General features: G+C 44.9%; 1 protein-coding gene across 1 annotated transcript in view; it reads right to left on the bottom strand.

Annotated features, from left to right (window-relative positions):
- Positions 1-23,566, bottom strand: part of ogfod1 (2-oxoglutarate and iron-dependent oxygenase domain containing 1) — a 41,024-nt gene that overhangs the window by 6,222 nt on the left and 11,236 nt on the right. The window contains exons 5-11 of the mRNA XM_068049948.1: positions 18,997-19,113; positions 18,018-18,109; positions 16,562-16,690; positions 13,289-13,402; positions 10,249-10,328; positions 4,675-4,964; positions 3,741-3,866 (exon numbers count right to left, since the gene is read on the bottom strand). Coding sequence (XP_067906049.1) covers positions 3,741-3,866; positions 4,675-4,964; positions 10,249-10,328; positions 13,289-13,402; positions 16,562-16,690; positions 18,018-18,109; positions 18,997-19,113 — 948 coding nt within the window. The remainder of the gene's footprint in view (positions 1-3,740; positions 3,867-4,674; positions 4,965-10,248; positions 10,329-13,288; positions 13,403-16,561; positions 16,691-18,017; positions 18,110-18,996; positions 19,114-23,566) is intronic.

Below are 23,566 nucleotides of genomic sequence, written 5' to 3'. Positions count from 1 at the left end.
TCTAAATGTTCAGAAAAAATACATTCCATTAAAGAACAAAAACTCAGTAACAGAGATCTGTCCCTGGAGTATGAGGGAAGTGAAGGATAGTGATTGATTAAAAGAATTTTATAATGTTGCAAAGAATAGTTGTAAGCCTGAGGATTGAGAGCGTTTTAGAAACCAGAAAAGGGCAACCAAAATGATGAAATGGGGAAAAAAAGTATTTTTTTCCTTTCATGGGAGGTGGGCATCGCTGGCTAGGCCAGCATTTATTGTCCATCCCTAATTGCCCTCGAGAAGGTGGTGGGGAGCTGCCTTCTTGAACCGCTGCAGTCCACATGAGGTAGGTATACCCACAGTGCTGTTAGGAATGGCGATATAGTTCCTAGTCAGGATGGTGTGTGACTTGGATAGGAACATGCAGCCCTTGTCCTTCTAGTTGGTAGAGGTTGTGGTTTTGGAAGGTGTTGCCTAAGGAGCCTTGGTGCGTTGCTGGAGTGCAACTTGTAGATGGTACACACTGCTGCCACTGTGCGTTGGTGGTGGAGGGAGTGAATGTTTGTGGATGGGGTGCCAATCAAGTGGGCTGCTTTGTCCTGGATGGTATCGAGCTTCTTGAATGTTGTTAGAGCTGCAACCATCCAGGCAAGTGGAGAGTATTCCATCACACTCCTGACTTGTGCCTTGTAGATGCTGGACAGGCTTTGGGGAGTCAGGAGATGAGTTACACACCACAGGATTCCTAGCCTCTGACCTGCTCTTGTAGCCATGGTATTTATATGGCTACTCCAGTTTAGTTTCTGGTCAATGGTAACCCTCAGGATGTTGACAGTGGGGGAATTCAGCGATTGTATTGCCATTGAATGTCAAAGGAAGATGGATATATTCTCTCTTGTTGGAGACGGTCATTGCCTGGCATTTGTGTGGCACGAATGCTACTTGCCACTTATCAAAGAACAAAGAACAGTACAGCACAGGAAAAGGCCATTCGGCCCTCCAAGCCTGCGCCGATATTGATGCCTGCCTAAACTAAAACCTTCTGCACTTCCGGGGTCCGTATCCCTCTACTCCCATCCTATTCATGTATTTGTCAACATGCCTCTTAAACGTTGCTATCGTACCTGCTTCCATCACCTCCCCCGGCAGCAAGTTCCAGGCACTCACCACCCTGTGTAAAGAACTTGCCTCGCACATCCCCTCTAAACTTTGCCCCTCGCACCTTAAACCTATGTCCCCTAGTAACTGACTCTTCCACCCTGGGAAAAAGCTTCTGACTATCCATTCTGTCCATGCCACTCATAACTTTGTAAATGTCTATCATGTCGCCCCTCCACCTCCGTCGTTCCAGTGAAAACAATCAGAGTTTATCCAACCTCTCCTCATAGCTAATGCCCTCCAGACCAGGCAACATCCTGGTAAACCTCTTCTGTACCCTCTCCAAAGCTGCATGTCTTTCTGGTAGTGTGGCGACCAGAATTGCACGCAATATTCTAAGTGTAGCCTAACTGAGGTTCTGTACAGCTGCAGCATGACTTGCCAATTTTAATACTCTATGCCCCAACCGATGAAGGCAAGCATGCCGTATGCCTTCTTGACTACCTTATCCACATGTGTTGCCACTTTCAGTGACCTGTGGACCTGTACACCCAGATCTCTCTGCCTGTCAATACTCCTAAAGATTCTGCCATTTACTGTATACTTCCCACCTGTATTAGATTTTCCAAATGCATTACCTCACATTTGTCCGCATTAAACTCCATCTGCCATTTCTCCTCCGCCCAAGTCTCCAACCGATCTATATCCTGCTGCATCCTCTGACAATCCTCATCACTATCCGCAACTCCTCCAACCTTTGTGTCGTCCGCAAACTTACTAATCAGACCAGCTACATTTTCCTCCAAATCATTTATATATACTACAAACAGCAAAGGTCCCAGCACTGATTCCGGCGGAACACCACTAGTCACCGCCCTCCATTCAGAAAAGCACCCTTCCACCGATACCCTCTGTCTTCTCTGATGGAGCCAGTTCTGTATCCATCTTGCCAGCTCACCTCTGATCCCGTGTGACTTCACCTTTTGTAAGTGGCAGTCTGAAAATGCAGACCCGATTTAAAGGCATGATGGCAGCCATCTTGCAATTCAATTAAAGGCAGAAGTCAGCAGGAGGAAAGGCTGAGGCCAGGCATTCATGGCATGGCTGCCCCAGGGTTTAGCAATGCAACCCTTGAGGTCATGTTGGAGGCTGTGCGTGAAAGGTGAAAAGGGTCTGGTTCCTGGAGGGTTGCAGGAGAGGGTCACTCAGTCAAACTAAGCATGTCTGGCTGGAGGTGGCAGAGTATGTAAACAGCCACAGTGTCATTAGGAAGACCTGGGTGCAGCATTGAAAGAAGTCTAATGACTTTCTTCATTCTGGCAAGGTGTGTGCAGTGCAGCACACAGATGACAGGTCTCCAGCTCTGCAGCCACCAGCAGACACACCCACTAAGTAGCCTGAGGGTGCATGCCACTACTAAACATGGGAGAAGTGTGCGCCCAGGGTAATCTCTTTCCTTATTTCGTTTCCTTTCTCTTAGCAGGTTTTGGTTTACTCTCATTTTTCTCTTGCTTTTGGATGGCAGCTGTTCATCGTTCTGCCATTCACACTTCCTCTGGACACATCTTTTGTTTTTTTACTTGTCCCATTACCACTCCCTTTGACACTTCACCACCAGCTCTTTTGTCATTCAATCTCTCCTCTCTTCCACCCTGTCAGACATTCCACTTTGTTCTGTTTCCACCCTCTCCCCTTTCACTTGCTTAAGACCTATTCATTTCTAACTTTTCCCAGTTCTGATGAAAGATCATTGACCTGAAACATTAACTCTATTTCTCTCTCTACAGATGCTGCCAGACCTGCTGAGTATTTCCAGCATTATCTGTTTTTATTTCAGATTTCCAGCATGCACAGTATTTTGCTTTTGATGCAGTCTTTCCTAATGTGTAGTTCCAGCAATTCTGGGATCACAGATGATGAAGGCCACTTGGTCTATCTTAATACATCCATCCAAAAATGCTAAATTCCTCCCATTTCAGCATTCAATTTTTTCTCAAAAGATTCCAGGGTTTTCACCTCTGCTTCCCTATGATCTACATTGATCACTCTGCGTGAGGAAGACTTTCCTGTCATCAGTCTAAGTTTGTATCATTTTATATTAAGGGTTAGCATGGTTGTTGCTTTGACATTGAGGATAGTACAGATTATAATTACAGTAAATATCCTGCTGGACTGAGCAGTGTTCACTTTCCTCTTAATGTTGTTTTAAAGCCTGAGCCACAATCTCCCTCCCATCAATCAAGGAGCTCATGTAACATATGATCTGTATGAAGTACAATGATGAGGGTTTTTATTTCAGCCCAAGTTTCACTTTGTTCACTCAGATATTGAATATGTACAGGCATATCTGATTCATAAAGGATACAACGTCTGCATATAGAAACAACCAGTCTCGCTAAACCCAAGGAAAATATGCAGGTTAAACCAAAATAAAATGTAACTTTTCAGTTTGGGTATCTGGTCCGCTGATGTATTATAAAATCTACATCGAACAGCAATACCTTAACAGAAGTCAAATAGACTACTGTTTACTCTTCATTTCAGTTTGTCTCTGTTTTTGCCACTTATGTTCTGTCTCCCACCACATTTACAAGATCATTCTTCACAACTCCACAAGAAGGTTAATAATTCACTTATGGTAGAATAAAACAATCAACACTTACCTTCACACCCACAGCACAACAGCAGATCCAGGGCAAACTCTGAATTTTCCACATTGGTATCATGGACAAGCGTGTAGTATCCATTTCTCCACTGTCGTAATTCCCCTCGGCAAACAGGATCAGGATCTGAGAAGTCAGACATAATGAAAGTTCTTTTCAGTCTTTAACCAATTGATTTTGAGTACGTGAAAAGCCAAATATCGACTCCACCTGTTATTTGTATTTATAGTATTTTATCTCCTTTTTTATTTAGTTTCCCTGGGACATTCACCAATCAACACACAAGTTACTTGGTCTCAGTACACTGTCAGTGCTACTAAGACAATGTTGCTGTGCTGTATCACTGCCTGCTACTTAAAGTCCAAGAAAAATTTCCTGTAGTTCACTACCAAGACTGATGTCATCTTATCCGATTCTTGCCAGCATCTGCATGCCTCCAACTCTACCAACTTCCCTGGTTGCAAATTAAGACCAAACCCAGTGGTCCGTAATCTTGTGTATCGTTCAATCTTTGTTCAGTCTGTTGCCAAGACACGGCCCATTAAAAGCCTTACCTCACCTATGTAGCTACTCAGCACCTCTCCATGCCTTCACCTGAAACAATGGGGGAAATTTTAAACTAATCCCCCCATCGAAAAATTGGCAGATTTGGATGTTTGGGTGAGTAATGTCGGGCGGGATGTAAAATCAGTGTTATGCCCTATTTCATCAGTTTCCCAACAGGCACGTCCATTTAGGTCACTGGGACAATGTATCTAATGTAAATTGAACCATTCATTGAAATTCACAGAATTCTGTGCATGCAGACATCTAAAAGCAGAAATGTATTATTTTACTGATATCATTTCCAAAATGGCTTCAAATATTAGTTCTGAACTCCTAATAGCAGTTAATCACATACTAGAGTTTTAGAATGCTTTTCAGTGAAGCTTACCTTGCACCACAATTTCCTTTGTTCCAGCCTTTTCTCCCTCCCTGTCTTCGTGATCTGTTAAATCAGATTTGCAGTCTTTTTCACTGCTAGAACATGCGTGTTCATTACCATCAGAATTATCTACATCATCCTCTTGCTCATCTTCACCATCATTATCTGAGGCTGCGAGGAAATGCAGTTTTAAGCCAGTAAAATTGGATAGAAGCAGGAACATGGCCTCAGAACAAAACAGCTCCATACACTTGGTAATAATGTCAGGGAGGCCATCTTCCTCCGCTTGATCATAGCATCTATAAAACAAAGAGGTAATATCACAGCACCGGTCACATACCTGTGAAATAAAAGGGCCAGATACCTCAACATTAACAAGGTTTGTCATTTATATTCGTTGTATAGTGAGACCAGTCATATCTCGAAAGTCTGCAACATACTTCAACATCAATCAGGCTTCTCACATGTCTCGATACTAAAAGAATCCGTCACATACTTCAACATCAGCAGGATATGTCATGTATACTGAGGCAGAAGCAGGCCAAAGGGGGGCTTCCAGCTGAAGTCCAATCAGATGGGCGTAAGATGGCAGTCAGACCAGAAGTGTAACAGACTATGACAGGGAGGGAGGCAGAATCAGGCTGGGAGATGACAGAGGAAAGCTGTCTTCAGTCAGATGGGAGCAGAAATGCTGGCGTAAGATCAAAAATGGACACCGTTTGCATGGCTATCATTGTGAGTGGTCACTGTTAATCACATAACCTACAATACCACACGCCTATCACAGATCAAATGACAAGGCCCAAAGAACTTTAACATGATATGATGCAGCCATATATTCACAGAGAGATAGGATTTTCTTTTATTAAAAGATAGATGAAGGGATAAATAGAGAGCAATGTGCTCATTTTATTTTTAATTCATTCTTGGGATGTGAGTGTTGCTGGCAAGGTTAGCATTGTGGCCCATCCCTAGTTGTCCTCGAGAAGGTGGCAGTGAGCCTTCTTGAACTGCTGCAGTCCACCTGCTGTACGTGCATTCACAGTGCTGTTCAGGGAGGCAGGTCCAGATTTTTGACCCAACAACAGTGAAGGAACAGTGATATAGGTCAAAGTCAGGATGGTTTGGGACTTGGAAAGGAACTTGCAGTGGTGGTGTTCCCATGTGTCTGCTGCCCTTGTCCTTCTAGGTGGTAGAGATCACGGGTTTGGAAGATGGTGTCGAAGAAGGCTTGGCCAGTTGCTGCAGTGAATCTTGTAGATGGTACACACTGCTGCCACTGTGCACCGGTGGTAGATCGAGTAAATGTTTAAGGTGGTGAATGGGGTGCTGATCAAGAGGGCTGCTTTGTCCTGGATGGTGTCGAGCTTCCTGAATGGTGTTGCAGTTGCACTCATCCAGCAAAGCGAAGAGTATTCCATCACATTCCTGACTTGTACCTTGTAGAACAAAGAACAAAGAAAATTACAGCACAGGAACATGCCCTTTGGCCCTCCAAGCCTGCGCCGATCCAGATCCTAAATCTAAACCTGTCGCCTATTTTCTAAGGGTCTGAAAGAAGAAAGAAAAACCATGGTGGACATGCTTTAGGGAGTCAAGAAGTGAGTTACGCGCCACAGAATTCCCAACCTCTGACCAGCTCTTGTAGCCACAGTATTTATATGGCTGGTCCAGTTAAGTTTCTAGTCAATGGTAACCTCCAGTGTGTTGATGTTAGGAGATTCAGCGAAAGTAATGCCGTTGAATGTGAAGGGGAGATGGTTAGATTCTCACTTGTTGGAAATGGTCAGAACAGATCTAGCAATGCAAAACTGAGGCGCTGTGGGCCAACAGCTGCAGCAGAATTGTACTCACTACAATCTGTAACCTCATGGCCCGGCATATGCCCCACTCTACCATTACCATCATGCCACGGGACCAACCCTGGTTCAATGAAGAATGCAGGTGGGCAAGCCAGGAGCCGCACCAGGCATACCTCAAAATGAGGTGTCAACCTGATGAAGCTACAACACAGGACTACTTGCATACCAAACTGCGTAAGCAGCATGCGATAGAGAGAGCTAAGCGATCCCATAACCAACGGATCAGATCTAAGCTCCGCAGTCCTGCCACATCCAGTCATGAATGGTGGTGGACAATTAAACAACTAACTTGAGGAGGTGGCTCCACAAATATCCCCATCCTCAATGATAGGGGAGCCCAGCACATCAGTGCAAAAGATAAGGCTGAAGCATCTGCAACAATCTACAGCCAGAAGTGCCGAGTTGATGATCCATCTCCGCCTCCTCCTGAACTCCCCAGCATTACAGATGCCAGTCTTCAGCCAATTCCATTCACTCCACGTGATATCAAGAAATGACTGAAGACACTGAATGCTGCGGAGGCTATGGGCCCCGACAACATTCCGGCAATAGTACTGAAGACCTGTGCTCCAGAACTTGCCGCGCCCTAGCCAAGCTCTTCCAGTACAGCTACAACACTAGCATCTCCCCGGCATTGTGCAAAATTGCCCAGGTGTGTCACATACACAAAAAGCAGGACAAATCCAACCCAGCCAATTACTGCCCCATCAGTCTACTCTCAATCATCAGTAAAGTGATGGAAGGTGCCATCAACAGTGCTATCATGTGGCACTTGCTTAGCAATAACCTGCTCAGTGATGCTCAGTTTGGGTTCCGCCAGGGCCACTCAGCTCCTGAACTCATTACAGCCTTGGTTCAAACATGGACAAAAGGAGCTGAACTCCAGAGGTGAGCTGAGACTGACTGCTCTTGACATCAAGGCAGCATTTGACAAAGTATGGCATCAAGCAGCCCTAGCAAAACTGAAGTCAATGGAAATCAGGGGGAAAACTCTCCACTGATTGGAGTCATACCTAGCTCAAAGGAAGATGGTTGTGGTTGTTGGAGGTCTATCATCTCAGCTCCAGGACATCACTGCAGGAATTCCTCAGGGTGGTGTCCTAGGCCCAACCATCTTCAGCTGCTTTATCAATGACCTTCCTCCAATCATAAGGTCAGAAGTGGGGATGTTCACTGATGATTGCACAATGTTCAGCACCATTCTCGACTCCTCAGATACTGAAGCAGTCCATATAGAAATGCAGCAAGACCTGGACAATATCCAAGCTTGGGCCAACAAGTGGCAAGTTGCATTCATACCACACAAGTGCCAGGCAATGACCATCCCAACAAGAGAGAATCTAACCATCTCCCCTTGACATTCAATGGCACTCCCATCACTGAATCCCCCATTATCCAGAAAATGAACTGGAGTAGCCATATAACTACCATGGCGACAAGAGCTGGTCAGCAGCTAGGAATCCTGCAGCGAGTAACTCACCTCCTGGCTTCCCAAAGCCTGTCCACCGTCTACAAGGTACAAGTCAGGAGTGTGATGGAATATTCTCCACTTACCTGGATGGGTGCAGCTCCAACAACCATCCAGGACAAAGCAGCCCGCTTGACGGACCCCATCCACAAACATTCACTCCCTTCACCACTGATGCACAGTGACAACAGTGTGTACCATCTACCAGATCTATTGCAGCAACGCACAAAGGCACCTTAAACAACACCTTCCAAACCTGTGACCTCTACCAACTAGAAGGGCAAGGGCAGCATTTGCATGGGAACACCACAAGCTGCAAGTTCCCCTCCAAGCCACACACCTTATTGACTTGGAACTATATCGCTGTTCCTTCACTTCACTGGGTCAAAATCCTGGAACTCCATTCCTAACAACACTGTTGGTGTACCTACGCCACATGGACGACAGCGGTTCAAGAAGGCAGCTCACCACCACCTTCTCAAGGGCAATTAGGGGTGGGCAATGAATGTTGACCTAGCCAGCGACGTCCACATCCCATGAACAAATAAAAAAAAATTACTTGGCACTTGAGTGGCACTAATGCTACCTGCCACTTATCACCCAAGTCTGAATGTTGTCCAGGTCTTGTTGCGCATCGACATGGACTGCTTCAATACCCGAGGAGTCGCAAATGGTTCTGAACACTGTGCAATCAGCGAGCATCCCCACTTCTGACCTTATGATGGAGGGAAGGTCATTAATGTAGCAGTTAAAGACTGTTGGGCCGAGGATACTACCCTGATGAACTCCTGCAGCGATGTCCTAGAGCTGAGATGACCTCCAACAACCACAAACATCTTTCTTTGTGCTAGATAGGACTCCAACCAGCGGAGTGTTTTCCCAATTCCCCTGCTGAACACCAAGTTGCATTGGGAAGCCACAGCACTGCAGAGGTTTCTGCTCTCCAAGGCTATCACTCATTTTTTTTAAAATTCATTTCACGTGATGTGGACATCGCTGGCCAGGCCAGCATTTATTGTTCATCCCTAATTTCTCATGAGGTGGTGGTGGTGAGCTGCCTTCTTGAACCGCACCTCATCCAGAGGGTGGTGGAGGTTTGGAACTCACTGCCTAAAAAGGGTGGTAGAGGCAGAAAACCTCAGTTCCCTTAAAAGGTGCCTGGTTGTGCACCAAAAGTGCCATAACCTGCAGGGCTGCGGACCAAATGCTGGAAAGTAGGATTAGGCTGGATGGCTCTTGTTTTTTTTTTGCCAGCAAAGACACGATGGGCCAAGTGGTCTCTTTCTATGCTGTACACTTTCTATGATTATCTGCTTCGAAGTTCAAGGCCCCAGTGACTTTGACAACTACTGGCAGGGCATGGTGATCAATACTGAGCAGGTCTTCGGCAACAAGGGAACAGATGTCTGTGTGGCAGTCTCCTGTGGCACTGGGTCTCAGTCATCTCCAGGTAGCTCCTTCTTCGGCGATAGATCCTAAGCTGAGGGTACGGCCTCCCTGTCTTCCCTGCATCTCATTCCTTTCCCCTGCCCTCCTGATGCCTGGGGCTCAACCCTTCCTTCAGAGGATGTTGCCCCTCATCGCCACTGGGCCCAAATTTTGACAGTCTGCCCACATTGCCAGCTGCTGCCATCGTTATGGGCAGCTGGCAGCCTAATTGTCCTTGCCAGCCTTGCCCCCTGGTCTTCTGCTCCCATGATGCCAAGATGATGATCAGAAAATGCAGCCCAAAATGTTTTTTGGAGGAAAGCACATTGTGTTACTGCAACAATACATAGTACCACTGAGCAAAACATGCTCAATTGAACAACTGTACAGAGCCCATCATCCATATTGTTGCGGGTAATGAAAAATTAGAAAGAGAGTCAAAGGCAGGCCCATTGTACAGACCTATAAACATGCTGGCAAGTCCTGTGAGCAGGTTATAAAGCCCACCCTCTTTGTATGTGGAAGAGCAAGCGTATGACAGAGAAATTGAATAAAGGTTAATTTTTTTATATATTACAGTGAAACCAATAAAGTTTTGTTTTCCCAAAACAAGAAGTTGTTGCGACATTGCCATTCTCTTCTGTTCCAGGTTTAGATCTCTTGGATTTTTTTTTTAAGCATGATGTAAGGTTACAGCAATTTCCTGCTGCATCTTTTTTGTAGATGCTTCTTCACAATATATGCTACTGGTTAATTATGCCTTTAATCACTCTGCGGCTCGAATATCCATTAGCATCAATGTTCTCAGAGTTCTGATCCACCTACCTCTTGTTGGCAGGTCCTCTTCTCTTCCATTTAATCTCTGGGCTGTGTAAAGCCTCACACACCATCTGAAACTTTGCTTTCTGCACAAGTAGAAGAAAATATGGGTGTTATGGTTATACTCCTGGGTGCCAACATGTTATTGGCAATTCCATTTGTATGGCACATTGCTGGTAGAAAAACAAACCACTTGATCAATCTAATACTGTGTAGCTCACATATTTATTGGTATCAACTAAACACATATTACACAGTTGTATGGCTCGCATACATCTCAGTGTCAGCTCCTTTGCATGTACAGTTAGACATTAGGTAAAAGGCAATGTCACTCCAATATAAGACTATAATAGTATATGTCATGGTGCCATTTCTTCACTATTTACAGGACACACCAGGTAAAAGGGAATAATGTGCTCCCAATACAGTGCAGTTCATGTCTCAAAGCTATGTTCTGTACATGTATGATGTAATATAGTATACGAGAAGCTATAGCAACTCAAACACTAAAAGGTTTAATGTGACATGAGACAGGCACCACAAGGTGCACGACAGCTATTTCATGCAAAGATCCAACCAGACTTTTCTAATTTAGCACTAAGGCAATGACACAGCACCTATTTCTCATGCAAGCGTTTCAAAGTTTTCACAAGCAGAAAATAACTTAGAAACTGGAACTAGCCACTAGTACATAAACCTGGCCTAACAGTTAACGAATGATCATTGTAAACTGCTTACTGGAGAACAACAGGATGCCCACTCCATTTTCCATCAACTCAAAAAGTGGAAATATTCACAATACTCAACAGCTTAAACTAGTGTTCAGGTTTATTTACTGTGTCAGCCTGGCTCAGTCTTAGCACTCTCACCTCAGTCAGAAGGTTGCAAGACTTGAGCACATAAACCAGGCTGACATGGAGATGCTGTCTTTCAGATCAGACATTAAATCAAGGCCCTGCCTTCCCGCTCAGGTGCAAGATATCCCAATGCACTATTCAAAGAAGAGCAGAGGAGTTCTCTTGGTGTCCTGGCTCATATTTATCCATTAACCAGGCATTACCGAATTAACTAGTCATTACCTCATTGCTGTTTGTAGAAGATTGCTGTCTGCAAATTGGCTGCTATATTTCCCGACATAACAATGAGTACACTTCAAAAGTGCTTCACTCATTGTGAAGCACCTTGGGACATTTTGAGATCATGAAGGCACTGTGTAAATGCAAGTTCTTTCTAAATAAACTGATTCGCAGAAGCAGAAAAACAGGCAAAATATTAACCAGCACATTCAACCATTTTCTATATGTATAACAAAAATGACAATTTAAAGAAGTTTGCTGTTCTTTAAGCTCAATAGAAATTTGATACTGTCGCAGACACCTTCTTGCTTGCAGTGGCATCAATTGCTCCAGTAAATGGTCTGAGCATCTTATTTTTCTGGGAGATGACTCACACTGCCTGATATCTATTTTTTATTCTTCTATAGGATGTGGGTGCGTTGGCAAGGCCAGCATTTGTTGCACATCTCTAATTGTCCTCGAGAAGGTGGTGGCGAGCCACCTTCTTGAACCTCTACAGAGCATGTGGTGTAAGTATGCCCACAGTGCTGTTAGGAAGGGAGTTCCAGGTTTCTGTATAGTAGCAGGGCCCAGGATTGTGACAATAGAATCCCCTCATGTCTTTTGCATTTGTACTTCTGCAATCCCTCTGAAGGTCAACTGAGTTAAACTAGGTGAGACAAAGATTACTTTGAGTTCCTAAGCTGTCCTGCACAATTCAATAAAGTGGATTGTATGGACTAATAGGTCGCTTACCTTAAATCAATACAATGCAGCTTCACGTACTATTAAAAAATGAACGCGGCACAGTGGCTAGCACCGCAGCCTCACAGCTCCAGCGACCCGGGTTCAATTCTGGGTACTGCCTGTGTGGAGTTTGCAAGTTCTCCCTGTGTCTGCGTGGGTTTTCTCCGGGTGCTCCGGTTTCCTCCCACATGCCAAAGACTTGCAGGTTGATAGGTTAATTGGCCATTATAAATTGCCCCTAGTAGAGGTAGGTGGGAGGTAAATATAGGGACAGGTGGGGATGTGGTAGGAATATGGGATTACTGTAGGATTAGTATAAATGGGTGGTTGACGGTCGGCACAGACTCGGTGGGCCGAAGGGCCTGTTTCAGTGCTGTATCTCTAAACTAAACTCTAAACTAAACTAAACCACCAATGTAGGCAGAATAAGGATTCTGCATTCTGCCCTACAATCCTGGGACAGAATCTCTTCTCCCTTCAGTCTCTTGTCAATCAGAGTCTTTTTCTGCCTGACTGCCTAGACAGTTGGTTGCCAAAAGACAGACTACCTTTCAGTGTCCATATTTCTTCTTTTTGAAAATTCTGACTCCAGTGGTAGCTTTTAGTTAAAAAAAAAGCAACCTCTTTCTCCACAAGAGCTGATTTCGCAATCATGCCTGATATCTGCATATGATGAACATTTTTTTTTGATTCTTTCATGGGATGTGGGCGTCGCAGGCCAGGCCAGCATTTATTGCCCATCCCTAATTGCCCTTGAACTGAGTGGCTTGCGAGGCCATTTCAAGGGCATGTAAGAGTCAACCACATTGCTGTGGATCTGGAGTCACATGTAGGCCAGACCAGGTAAGGACAGCAGATTTCCTTCCCTAAAGGACATTAGTGAACCAGATGGGGTTTTACAACAATCGACAATGGTTTCATGGCCATCATTAGACTAGCTTTAAATTCCAGATTTTTTTTTTTATTAATTGAATTCGAATTCCACTTTGTTGTGGCGGGATTCGAACCCATGTCCCCAGAGCAATACCTGGGTCTCTGGGTTACTAGTCCAGTGACAATACCAGTGAATAAAAAAAAAACACCTTACGCTGACACTTGAACAAAGAAATAGATTCACTCCAAGGGCCCTCCCATGGCTGTTGTCAATGAATCACATACATTTTAATGTTCATGCTCAACAAGCATTTTTTTTTTTAAAAGAGCTCCTGCCTTTCAACGGAATTAAGCCCCAACTGACCTCTCACCTTGAAAAAATTCTTTAGAAGTATCTCTGATTTATCCTCAAACTCCTCCTGGATGTGGACTTGAGCTGACACATCCAGGTAAATTGGATTGATCCAGTCATAAAGAATTTCTTCCTGAAACATAAAAGGAAGCAAATATATTTCATCTGATTGGTGTCGCTGCAATACTGAGATCCCAATATGTCAGCTACCTGCTCTGTTCCAGTACAGCATTGGTGCTGTGTTCTGATTAGGTATTTATCCCAAGCACTGGACTTCTCTGCCTCTCTACCTATCTCTCGCCATTTAAGATGCTTCTTAAAATCTATTTCTTGGTCACCTGTCCTAATATCTCATTATGCAGCTCGGGGTCAAATTTTGTTTGGCAAAGTTCCTGTGAAGTGCCTTTGGGCATTTTACAACATCAAAGGTGCTACATGAATGGAAGTTGTTATTACTTGGTGTTCTTTCTGCTACTACATCACACTATTCCTGGAAGTTTCAGGAACTTTTCACTTAAAAAACTAAATACCACAGCATAACGAGAACATAGTGCTAAAATGTTTTAATTATCTGATAATTAGACTATATCCTGCTGCTGAAATAATGATGCAGTGGCTTCTTGTGGTGGAAGTTGGGTACTGCACATGCTGCGCTCAGTTGGACACAGTTGCTAGAGGACTCTTAGGGAATGAAGTGTGGCAAAAGGATTCCATCCTGTTGGTTAGCAGAAAGGCCTCAATAAAATCATAAAACAAATTATTTAATATAGCTTTATGTAGGAGAAGTTCTCCAGTCTTTCTTCAAATTATGAGTTTAAAGAAGAAACCAACAAGCACCCTTGAGTCACATCTGAAACATTCCTATTATCTGAGGATCAGGCTGCATCTCAAACTCAAAAACTGGAATACATACTGTAATTCACCAGAATAATGGTGGGGTTTAGAGGATTAAATTCTGAGGAAAGATGGCATAAATATGACGTATTCTCTTGCGTATACAATGTTGAGGAGTGACCTGTTTGAAATGTTAAACGGATTGAATAGGATTGATGGAGAAGCTATTTCCTCTGGTGAGAGAAATCAAGAACAAGGGGACATAATCTGAAGGGAAATCTGGAAGCATTTTTTCACTTAAAGGACAGAAGATTTCTGGTACTCCCATGCCAATAGATATGAATGCTGGGTCAATTGGAATTTTAAAGACAGAGATAGATTTTTGTTAGGTAAGTGTATCAAAGGGTATGGAACCATGATGGGCACCTAGGGACATTTTGTTACGTTAAAAGTGCTAAATAAACACAGGTTGTTGTTATTGTTATGAAGAACTGAATGACAGACCAGACTCGAGGAGCTGAATGGCCTACGCCAGTACCTAATTTTTAAATACTTTTTGGTACATTTTACATTGATTTGAGCACTTTACATAAGCATCGTTGCCAGAGAGGAATCACAGATAAGGTATAACATAGGTTAGCCACAAAGCAAACCTTCCCATACTCTGGGCAACAACACACCTCAGCCCCAAAGGATCAATCCCTACTGCATCAGTATGATATTTTCCATTTCCAATGCCAGCTGCTTTAGTGGCTAAACAAATGCCAATTTGTGCCCAAGCTCATTTCATATACCAGTCGTTTTAAACAGGCTCCAGAGGTTGGCTGAGCATGTCTACCCTGAGGCACAGTGTGGCTTTTGAGCAAAGAGATCCACCATTGACATGCTGTTCTCCATTCATGAGCTACAGGAGAAATGCCGCGAACAACAGATGCCCCTCTACGTTGCTTTCATAGATTTCACAAAAGCCTTTGACCTCGTCAGCAGACGTGGTCTCTTCACACTACTAACAAAGATCAGATGTCCACCAAAGCTACTAAGTATCATCACCTCATTCCATGACAATATGAAAGGCACAATTCAGCATAGCGGTGCCTCATCAGACCCCTTTCCTATCCTGAGTGGCGTGAAACAGGGCTGTGTTCTCGCACCTACACTGTTTGGGATCTTCTTCTCCCTGCTGCTCTCACGTGCATTCAAGTCTTCAGAAGAAGGAATTTTCCTCTACACCAGATCAGATGGCAGGTTGTTCAACCTTGCCCGTCTAAGAGCGAAGACTAAAGTACAGAAAGTCCTCATCAGGGAACTCCTCTTTGCTGACGATGCTGCATTAACATCCCACACAGAACAGTGTCTGCAAAGACTCAGACAGGATTGTGGCTGCCGGCAACGAATTTGGCCTAACCATCAGCCTTAACAAAATGAACGTCATGGGATAGGACGTCAGAAATGCTCCATCCATTAATATTGGCGACAACACTCTGGAAGTGGTTCAAGAGTTCATCTACCTAGGCTCAACTATCACCAATAACCTGTCTCTCGATGCAGAAATCAACAAGCGCATGGGAAAGGCTTCCACTGCTATGTCCAGACTGGCCAAGAGAGTGTGGGAAAATGGCGCACCGACACGGAAAACAAAAGTCCAAGTGTATCAAGCCTGCGTTCTCAGTACCTTGCTCTACGGCAGCGAGGCCTGAACAACATATGTCAGCCAAAAGCGACGTCTCAATTCATTCTATCTTCGCTGCCTCCGGAGAATCCTTGGCATCAGGTGGCAGGACCAAAGCCCCAAAGCAGAAGTCCTCGAGGCGGCCAACATCCCCAGTATATACACCCTACTGAGCTAGCGGCGCTCGAGATGGCTTGGCCATGTGAGCCGCATGGAAGATGGCAGGATCCCCAAGGACACATTGTACAGTGAGCTCGTCACTGGTATCAGACCCACCGGCCATCCATGTCTCTGCTTTAAAGACGTCTGCAAACGTGACATGAAGTCCTGTGACATTGACCACAAGTCGTGGGAGTCAGTTGCCAGTGATCGCCAGAGCTGGCGGACAGCCATAAAGGCGGGGCTAAAGAGTGGCGAGTCGAACAGACTTTGCTGTTGGCAGGAAAAAAGACAGAAGCGCAAGGACAGAGCCAACTGTGTAACAGCCCCGACAACCAATTATATCTGCAGCACCTGTGGAAAAGTCTGTCACTCTAGAATTGGCCTTTGTAGCCATTCCAGGCACTGCTTCACAAACCACTGACCACCTCCAGGCACTTACCCATTGTCTCTCGAGACAAGAAGGCCAAAGAAGAAGCTGTACTGGATTGGAACCCAAGTCTCAGAGGTGAAATGGTAAGATGATATTCCACAGCAGCATTCAGTTCCCATCCCCCAAAGCATATTATTTTAATCAGACTGAGACTTTAGTGTGCTGATTGTGACCAAAATGGTAGGATCTGAACTTACATCACTTGCGATATGTGGAGATCGGGCAGAAAGAGATTCGATGTAACGAGGTGGCCTCTCCAGTGATGGCCCATGGAACCAGCCGCTGACAGAAAGACGGCACTTTCCCTCCAACATAACTTCGGACACCTGAATAGGTAAAGCATGCAGCACAGCATTAAGCATCAAATGCTAAAACTCAACCAGCCATGTTACACATTGCACTGAGAACAAGCTATTTGCTGCTTTATTAAATCACATTTCAATAATGAATGTCCTTATAAATAGCAAACCCTCCCTCATAATGAAACTGAAACAACAGCAATACCTTATGTAGCCTACTATGTGGCATGAAAACAAGACCAGTGCAAAAGCTACATATCATTTTCAACATCAAACGATGGTAGATCTTGTGATTGAACCCCCAATAAGGCATTAGTCAGGTGATGTATTTACAAGCACTCATTCAACCATTAGTGTGCTGATCCCACCTAATTTTTCAGCTCCATTTACAAGCTTCCAGTCAACATTGGGCCTAGCAATTGGGAGCTCACCAGAGTGGGGACAGAAATCGTATACATGCAGCCTTAAAGTGCCAAGTAGCTGCATACTGGCATAAAAATGGGCCTCACCTTCACAAAGATTGGCAGTACTTTAAATGCATATCTCAGCACTTGCAAACTTTGTATGGGTTAAAAGTATGTTTGGCAAAACTCACTGGCTGACTAGTAAAATGTGGAGGCAGGAAGTGGAGTATATTGCCGAGTGATAGATTGGGGCAACTCTCCAACCCCAGTCTAACAGCTGAAGTGGAAGTGATGCAAAATGAACTGAAAGTGAGGAGGGCAACCCTGCTTTCCACTCCAGGGTGCCCCTCCCGAGGATAGCATTGCAACATGCCTTGAAGAAGGCAAAGCATTTGAGGGCACAGTTAATCACTGGCCGTTCCATACTTTATGCTACACATTAGCTGCAGCATCCCTGCAACAGATGGCACAGCTCTGCATCTGGCTGTCTGTGGATCTGGAGCCTATGTAGTCAGTTCCACAAATCACAGCCAGGCAGAGGATGTGCCTCTGGTTATTACCCAGCTTACCCAGGGGCGGCACAGTGGCGCAGTGGTTAGCACCGCAGCTTCACAGCTCCAGCGACCCGGGTTCAATTCTGGGTACTGCCTGTGTGGAGTTTGCAAGTTCTCCCTGTGTCTGCGTGGGTTTCCTCCGGGTGCTCCAGTTTCCTCCCACATGCCAAAAGACTTGCTGGTTGATAGGTAAATTGGCCATTATAAATTGCCCCTAGTATAGGTAGGTGGTAGGGAAATATAGGGACAGGTGGGGATGTGGTAGGAATATGGAATTAGTGTAGGATTAGTATAAATGGGTGGTTGATGGTCGGCACAGACTCGGTGGGCTGAAGGGCCTGTTTCAGTGCTGTATCTCTAAAACTAAAACTATCCTGAACTTTATCACATTTGTACCTGATGGTGAGACACAGGAGAAACCTCAAAGAAAACTAATGTGTTCCACGAAGGAGTTAGAGACTTGGCGATCTGCTGAGGCTGACAATGATCTGTAAAAGACAATTAATTCAGTTGCATAATCATAAGGTTGCAGTTTTTGAGTCATGAATGTAAGGTATGTTTAAATCCTAGTTATAAACTGCAATATCATTTTGTGTCCATTTCACATTAGAATTATCAGGTCAAAACTTCTGCCCTCCCACACCCCCAAATCTGCCCTAACCTCAAATTACAGACTGGAAGTGAATCAAAAGAAATCTAATCAACGACATCATCTAGTTCTGGATCAGGCAGTGGAAATTTTCAGCTACACTGTAGAACTGAGATTCAAGTTGGGTTTCAAGTCATTGGACACAGTTCTAATACAATATTCCACCCAGCACTACATTCAAAAGAGGAGACCTTAATCTTGGAAGCCTCAGCTGGGTTAGTAAGAGAATGCCAAAACTAAAAAAAAAAGAGAGGCTTCTAACACACTTCCTTGTATGTTAACAGACAGCAGCATTATAATTTCACAGCACGAGATTCCCTTGCTTATGCAAAATGGCCTATTTGTTTCCTTATTTTAACTTGGTCTGACACAATACTACTTTTAATTCTAAATTCCAGCATTAGAAACTGGACTGTGATCCGCAAAGTCCATTTAGCCTGCTGCAGCCTCACTGTCCATAAACACCCCAAATCTTCCCAATAGCGTTAGTACACAGTGCTAATACGCAAATGCGTGCACAGTGATAAAACAATGGTTATGCCCAGTACCCAGCAATGTGCCAAGGTATTCATAATGTTAATTGTTGAGAATTGTAGCTTCAAGTTCAACACAAAACTTATGCCCACAACCGTGATGGGTGTCAGATTAACACATCTGAGGTGGAGGCACTAATGAGTCTGGGCTTAAAACTAGAATGTGCTGTTATATTTAGTAAGTCCTACTCACCATCTACATCATAAAGGTCCAAAGTGCCACCGTCACTTGTTTCCCACTCAGGAACAAGATACAGGATGAACGCTATTCTCCGCCCTTCTAACTCATCATCATGACAGAGCAACACATCTGCAATAACATCGGGTTCAAAATTTCAGCACAGCTTGAGCATTTCATTTTCAGTTTAACAATTCTCACTGGCATATTTCTGGCTTTTTCAAAAATATCTTCCTCTGGAACTCTGCTGATGGCCTCATGAGTAACATCTGACATCCTGTACACCACGCTACGCAGGTCAAGCAGGTTCCAGATTCCATTACTGATCTGTGTGGAGTTTGATGCTTCTAGCAATCACTGGAATAGGAACACTACAAATTCAACGGCCCATGCTGCAAAGTGCACAGGCAACAACAAGGCTGTGTTCAGCTGTAATGGCTCCTGTTAATACTCATAATCCAGTCTCAAGTGAGGAATTACATTTTGTGTATAGGGCTGGACAGCTATTAGCAGTCATTTTTGGTTGGGCAAAGAATATTTCCTGGTCAGTCTTCACAGGATTTCCCTGGAAAAAGACAGATTTCCTAACCCACATCAACATCAGTACAGCTTACTTGGCAACACTCTCACCTCTGAATTAGATCATAAGAACAAATCAAAATCATGAGGGGTCTGGACAGACTAGATGGTAGATTGGCCAAAGGATCCAGGACCAGAGGACACCAATTTAAGGCAACTGGCAAAAGAAGTAGCAGCGACACGAGGAAAAACTATTTATGCAGCAACTGGTTAGGGTCTGGAATGCACTGCCTGACAGCGTGATGGAGGCAGATTTAATTAAGGCCTTCAAAAGAAAAATGGATAATTAGATGAAGAGCAAAGATTTGCAGGGCTATGGGGAAAAGACGAGGGAGTGGGGCGAGGTGAGTTGCTCTTGCAGACAGCCAATACAGTCACAACGGGCAAAATGGCCTCCTTCAGTATTATAACCATTCTATGATAAGTGTCATTCTAATAGAATCAACGTCAACATTCCAGTGCAGCGCTGCAGTAGTGCAGCATTGCTAAAAATGCATCCTTCTGACAAAACTTCAAACGGAGGCCCCAGTTGTCTGTCTAGATTGCAGTGGGCAACAAAGCAGGGTCCTTCAGTGTCCTGGTCAGCAATTCCCGCTCAACCTACACCAAAAACAAATTTACTGGTTATTAATTTGCATATACCTACATGGCAAGTCACTGCACTTTCAGTAAGCCATTGCGAGCAAAGCTTTTTGTGACATTTGTGAGGGACATGATAAAGGCACTGTGTAAATCAAGTCCATCTCTCTCTTAAAACCTCAAGTTTTGTCAGCCTTTCTAGAATCTGGTTTGTTATGGCAGCCAGGAACACAACTGCATCAGATGTAGACTGTGTTTTTCTCTAAATACATCCAGTACATCAAACACAGCATTCAAAATAAATTTAAAGCTAGGGAAAAGAGGTTGCGGAGGTTTGAGTCACATTGGGCTATTAGGATAACGTTAAAGACCCATCCATACAGCTGAGTCAAATTAATTACTTGTCTGCAACAGTCTCAGGGCATGTTTTTTCCATTATTTCATGGGATGTGGGCGTCACTGCCCAGGCTAGCATTTATTACCCTTGAGAAGGTGGTGTGAGCCACCTTCTTGAACCGCTGCTGTGCATATGGTGTAAGCACACCAACAGTGCTGTTAGGAAGGGGATGCCAGGATTTTGGCCCAGCGGCGGCGAAGGAACAGCAATATAGGACCAAGTCAGGATGGTGTGTGGCTTGGAGGGGAACTAGCAGGTGGTGTGTTCCCATGCATCTGCTGCCCCTATTCTTCTAGGCTGTAGAGGTCGCGGGTTTGGAAGGTGCTGTCGAAGGAACCTTGGGCAGTTGCTGCAGTGCATCATGTAGATGGTACACACTACTGCCACTGTGCATCGGTGGGGGATGGAGTGAATATTTAAGGTGGTGAATGGGGTGCCAATCAAGGAAGCTGCTTTGTCCTGGATGGTGCCGAGCTTCTTTAGTGTTGTTGGAGCTGCACTCATCCAGGCAAGTGGAGAGTATTCCATCACACTCCTGACTTGTGCCTTGTAGATGGTGGACAGGCTTTGAGGAGTCAGGAAGTGAGTTACTCGCCACAGAATTCCTATCCTCTGACCTGCTCTTGTAGCCACAGTACTAATTTAGCTGGTCCAGTTTAGTTTCTGATTAATGGTAAATATGAGGATGTTGATAGTGAGGGATTCAGCAATGGCAATGCCATTGAATGTCAAAGGGAGATGGTTGGCTTCTCTCTTGTTGGAGATGGTCATTACCTGGAACTTGTGGTGCAAATGTTACTTGTCACCCATCAGCCCAAGTCTGAATTCTGTCCAGGTCTTTCTGCATGTGGACACAGACTGCTTCAGTGCCTGAGGAGTTGCATATGGTGCTGAACATTGTGCAATCATCAGCAAACATCTCCAGTTCTGACCTTATGATGGAGGGAAGGTCAGTGATGAAAAAGCTGAAGATAGTTGGGCCTAGGACACTACCCTGAGGAACTCCTGCAGTGATGTCCTGGGACTGAGATGACTGACCTCCTACAACCACAACCATCTTCCTTTGCGCTCGGTATGACTCCAACAAGTGGAGAGCTTTCCCCGATTCCCATTGATTCCAGTTTTGTTAGGGCTCCTTGATGCCATACTCAGTCAAATGCTGCCTTGACGTCAAGGACAGTCACTTTCACCTTGAGTTCATCTCTTTTGTCCATATTTGGACAAAGGCTGTAATGAGGTCAGGAGCTGAGTGGCCCTGGTGGAACCCAAACTGAGCATCAGTGAGCAAGTTATTGCTGAGTAAGTGCCGCTTCATGGCAGTATTGACAACCTCTTCCATCACTTTGCTGATGATCAAAGGTAGACTGAGAGGCCGTAATTGGCCGGGTTGGATTTGTCCTGCTTTTTGTGTACAGGACATACCTGGGCAATTTTCCAATTGTCGGGTAATTGCCAGTGTTGCAGCTGTACTGGAAAAGTTTGGCTAGGGGCGCAGCCAGTTCGGGGCACAGGTCTTCAGTACTATTGCTGGAATATTGTCATAGTTGCCCATAGCCTTTGCAATATCCAGTGCCTTTAGCCATTTCTTGATATCATGTGGAGTGAATCGGACTGGCTGAAGATTGGCAGTGATGCTGGGGACCTCAGGAGGAGGCTGAGATGGATCATCCACTCAGCACTTCTGGCTGAAGTTGGTTGCAAATGCTTCAGCCTTGTCTTTTGCACTGATGTGCTGGGTTCCCCCATCATTGAAGATGGAGATATTTGTGGAGCCTCCTCCTCCTGTTAGTTGTTTAATTGTCCACCACTATTCACGACTGGATGTGGCAGGACTGCAGAGCTTAGATCTGATCCGTTTGTTGTGGGATCGCCTAGCTCTGTCTATCGCATGCTGGTTCCACTGTTCAGCATGCAAGTAGTCCGATATTGTAAATTCACCAGGTTGATACCTCATGTTTAGGTATGCCTGGTGCTGCTCCTGGCATGCCCTCCTGCACTCTTCATTGAACCAGAGTTGGTCCCCTAGTTTGATGGTAATGGTAGAGTAGGGGATATGCCGGGCCATGAGGTTACAGATTGTCATTGAATACAATTCTGCTGCTGATGGCCCATTGTGCCTCATGGATGTCCAGTTCTGAGTTGCTAGATCTGTTTGAAATCTAGCCCATTTAGCACTGTAGTAGTGCCACACAACACGATACGTCCCTAATGTGAGGACGGGATGTCGTTTCCACAAGGACTGTGTGGTGGTCGCTCCTAACTATATTGTCCTTGTCCTTCTAGGTGGTAGAGGTTGTGGGTTTGGAATGTGACAGATGCATCTGCGACATGCAGATTGGTAAGGACAAGTCGAGTAGGTTTTTCGCTCTTGTTGCCTCCCTCATCACCTGCCGCAGACCCAGTCGCAGCTATATCCTTTAGAACTCAGCCAACTCAGTCAGTAGTGGTGCTACCAAGCCACTCTTGGTGATGGACATTGAAGTCCCCCATGCAGAGTACATTAGTGCCCTTGCATCATCAATGCTTCTTCCAAGTGATGTTCAACATGGAGGAGTACTGATTCATCAGCTGAGACGACGGGAGTGGGTCGGTGGTAATCAGAATTTGTTTGACCTGATGCCATGAGACTTCATGGGGCCCGGAGTCAGGATTGAGGACAACACCCTCCCGACTGTATGCCACTGTGCTGGAACAGGACACATCCAGGGATGGTGATGGTGGCATCTGGGACATTGGTTGTAAGGTATGATTCTGTGAGTATGCCTATGTCAATAGATGTTAGCAAGGAAAACTTTACAGGGTCAACGGGGATAGGTTTGCCCTTGTCATTTCCAGTGCCTAGGTCGATACCGGGTGGTCCGTCCGGTTTCATTCCTTTTAGACTTTTTTCTAGCAGTTTGGTGCAACTGAATGGCTTACTAGGCTATTTCACAGAACATTTAAGAGTCAGCCACATTGCTGTGGGTCTGGAGTCAAATGTCGGCCAGACCAAGTAAGGATGGCAGATTTCCTTCCCTAAATGACATTAAT

Source organism: Heterodontus francisci, chromosome 17 (assembly GCF_036365525.1).
Source record: "Heterodontus francisci isolate sHetFra1 chromosome 17, sHetFra1.hap1, whole genome shotgun sequence".
NCBI lineage: Eukaryota > Metazoa > Chordata > Chondrichthyes > Heterodontiformes > Heterodontidae > Heterodontus > Heterodontus francisci.
The sequence above is the reverse complement of the archived record's forward strand: the minus strand, read 5'-3'. Positions and strand labels throughout refer to the sequence as shown.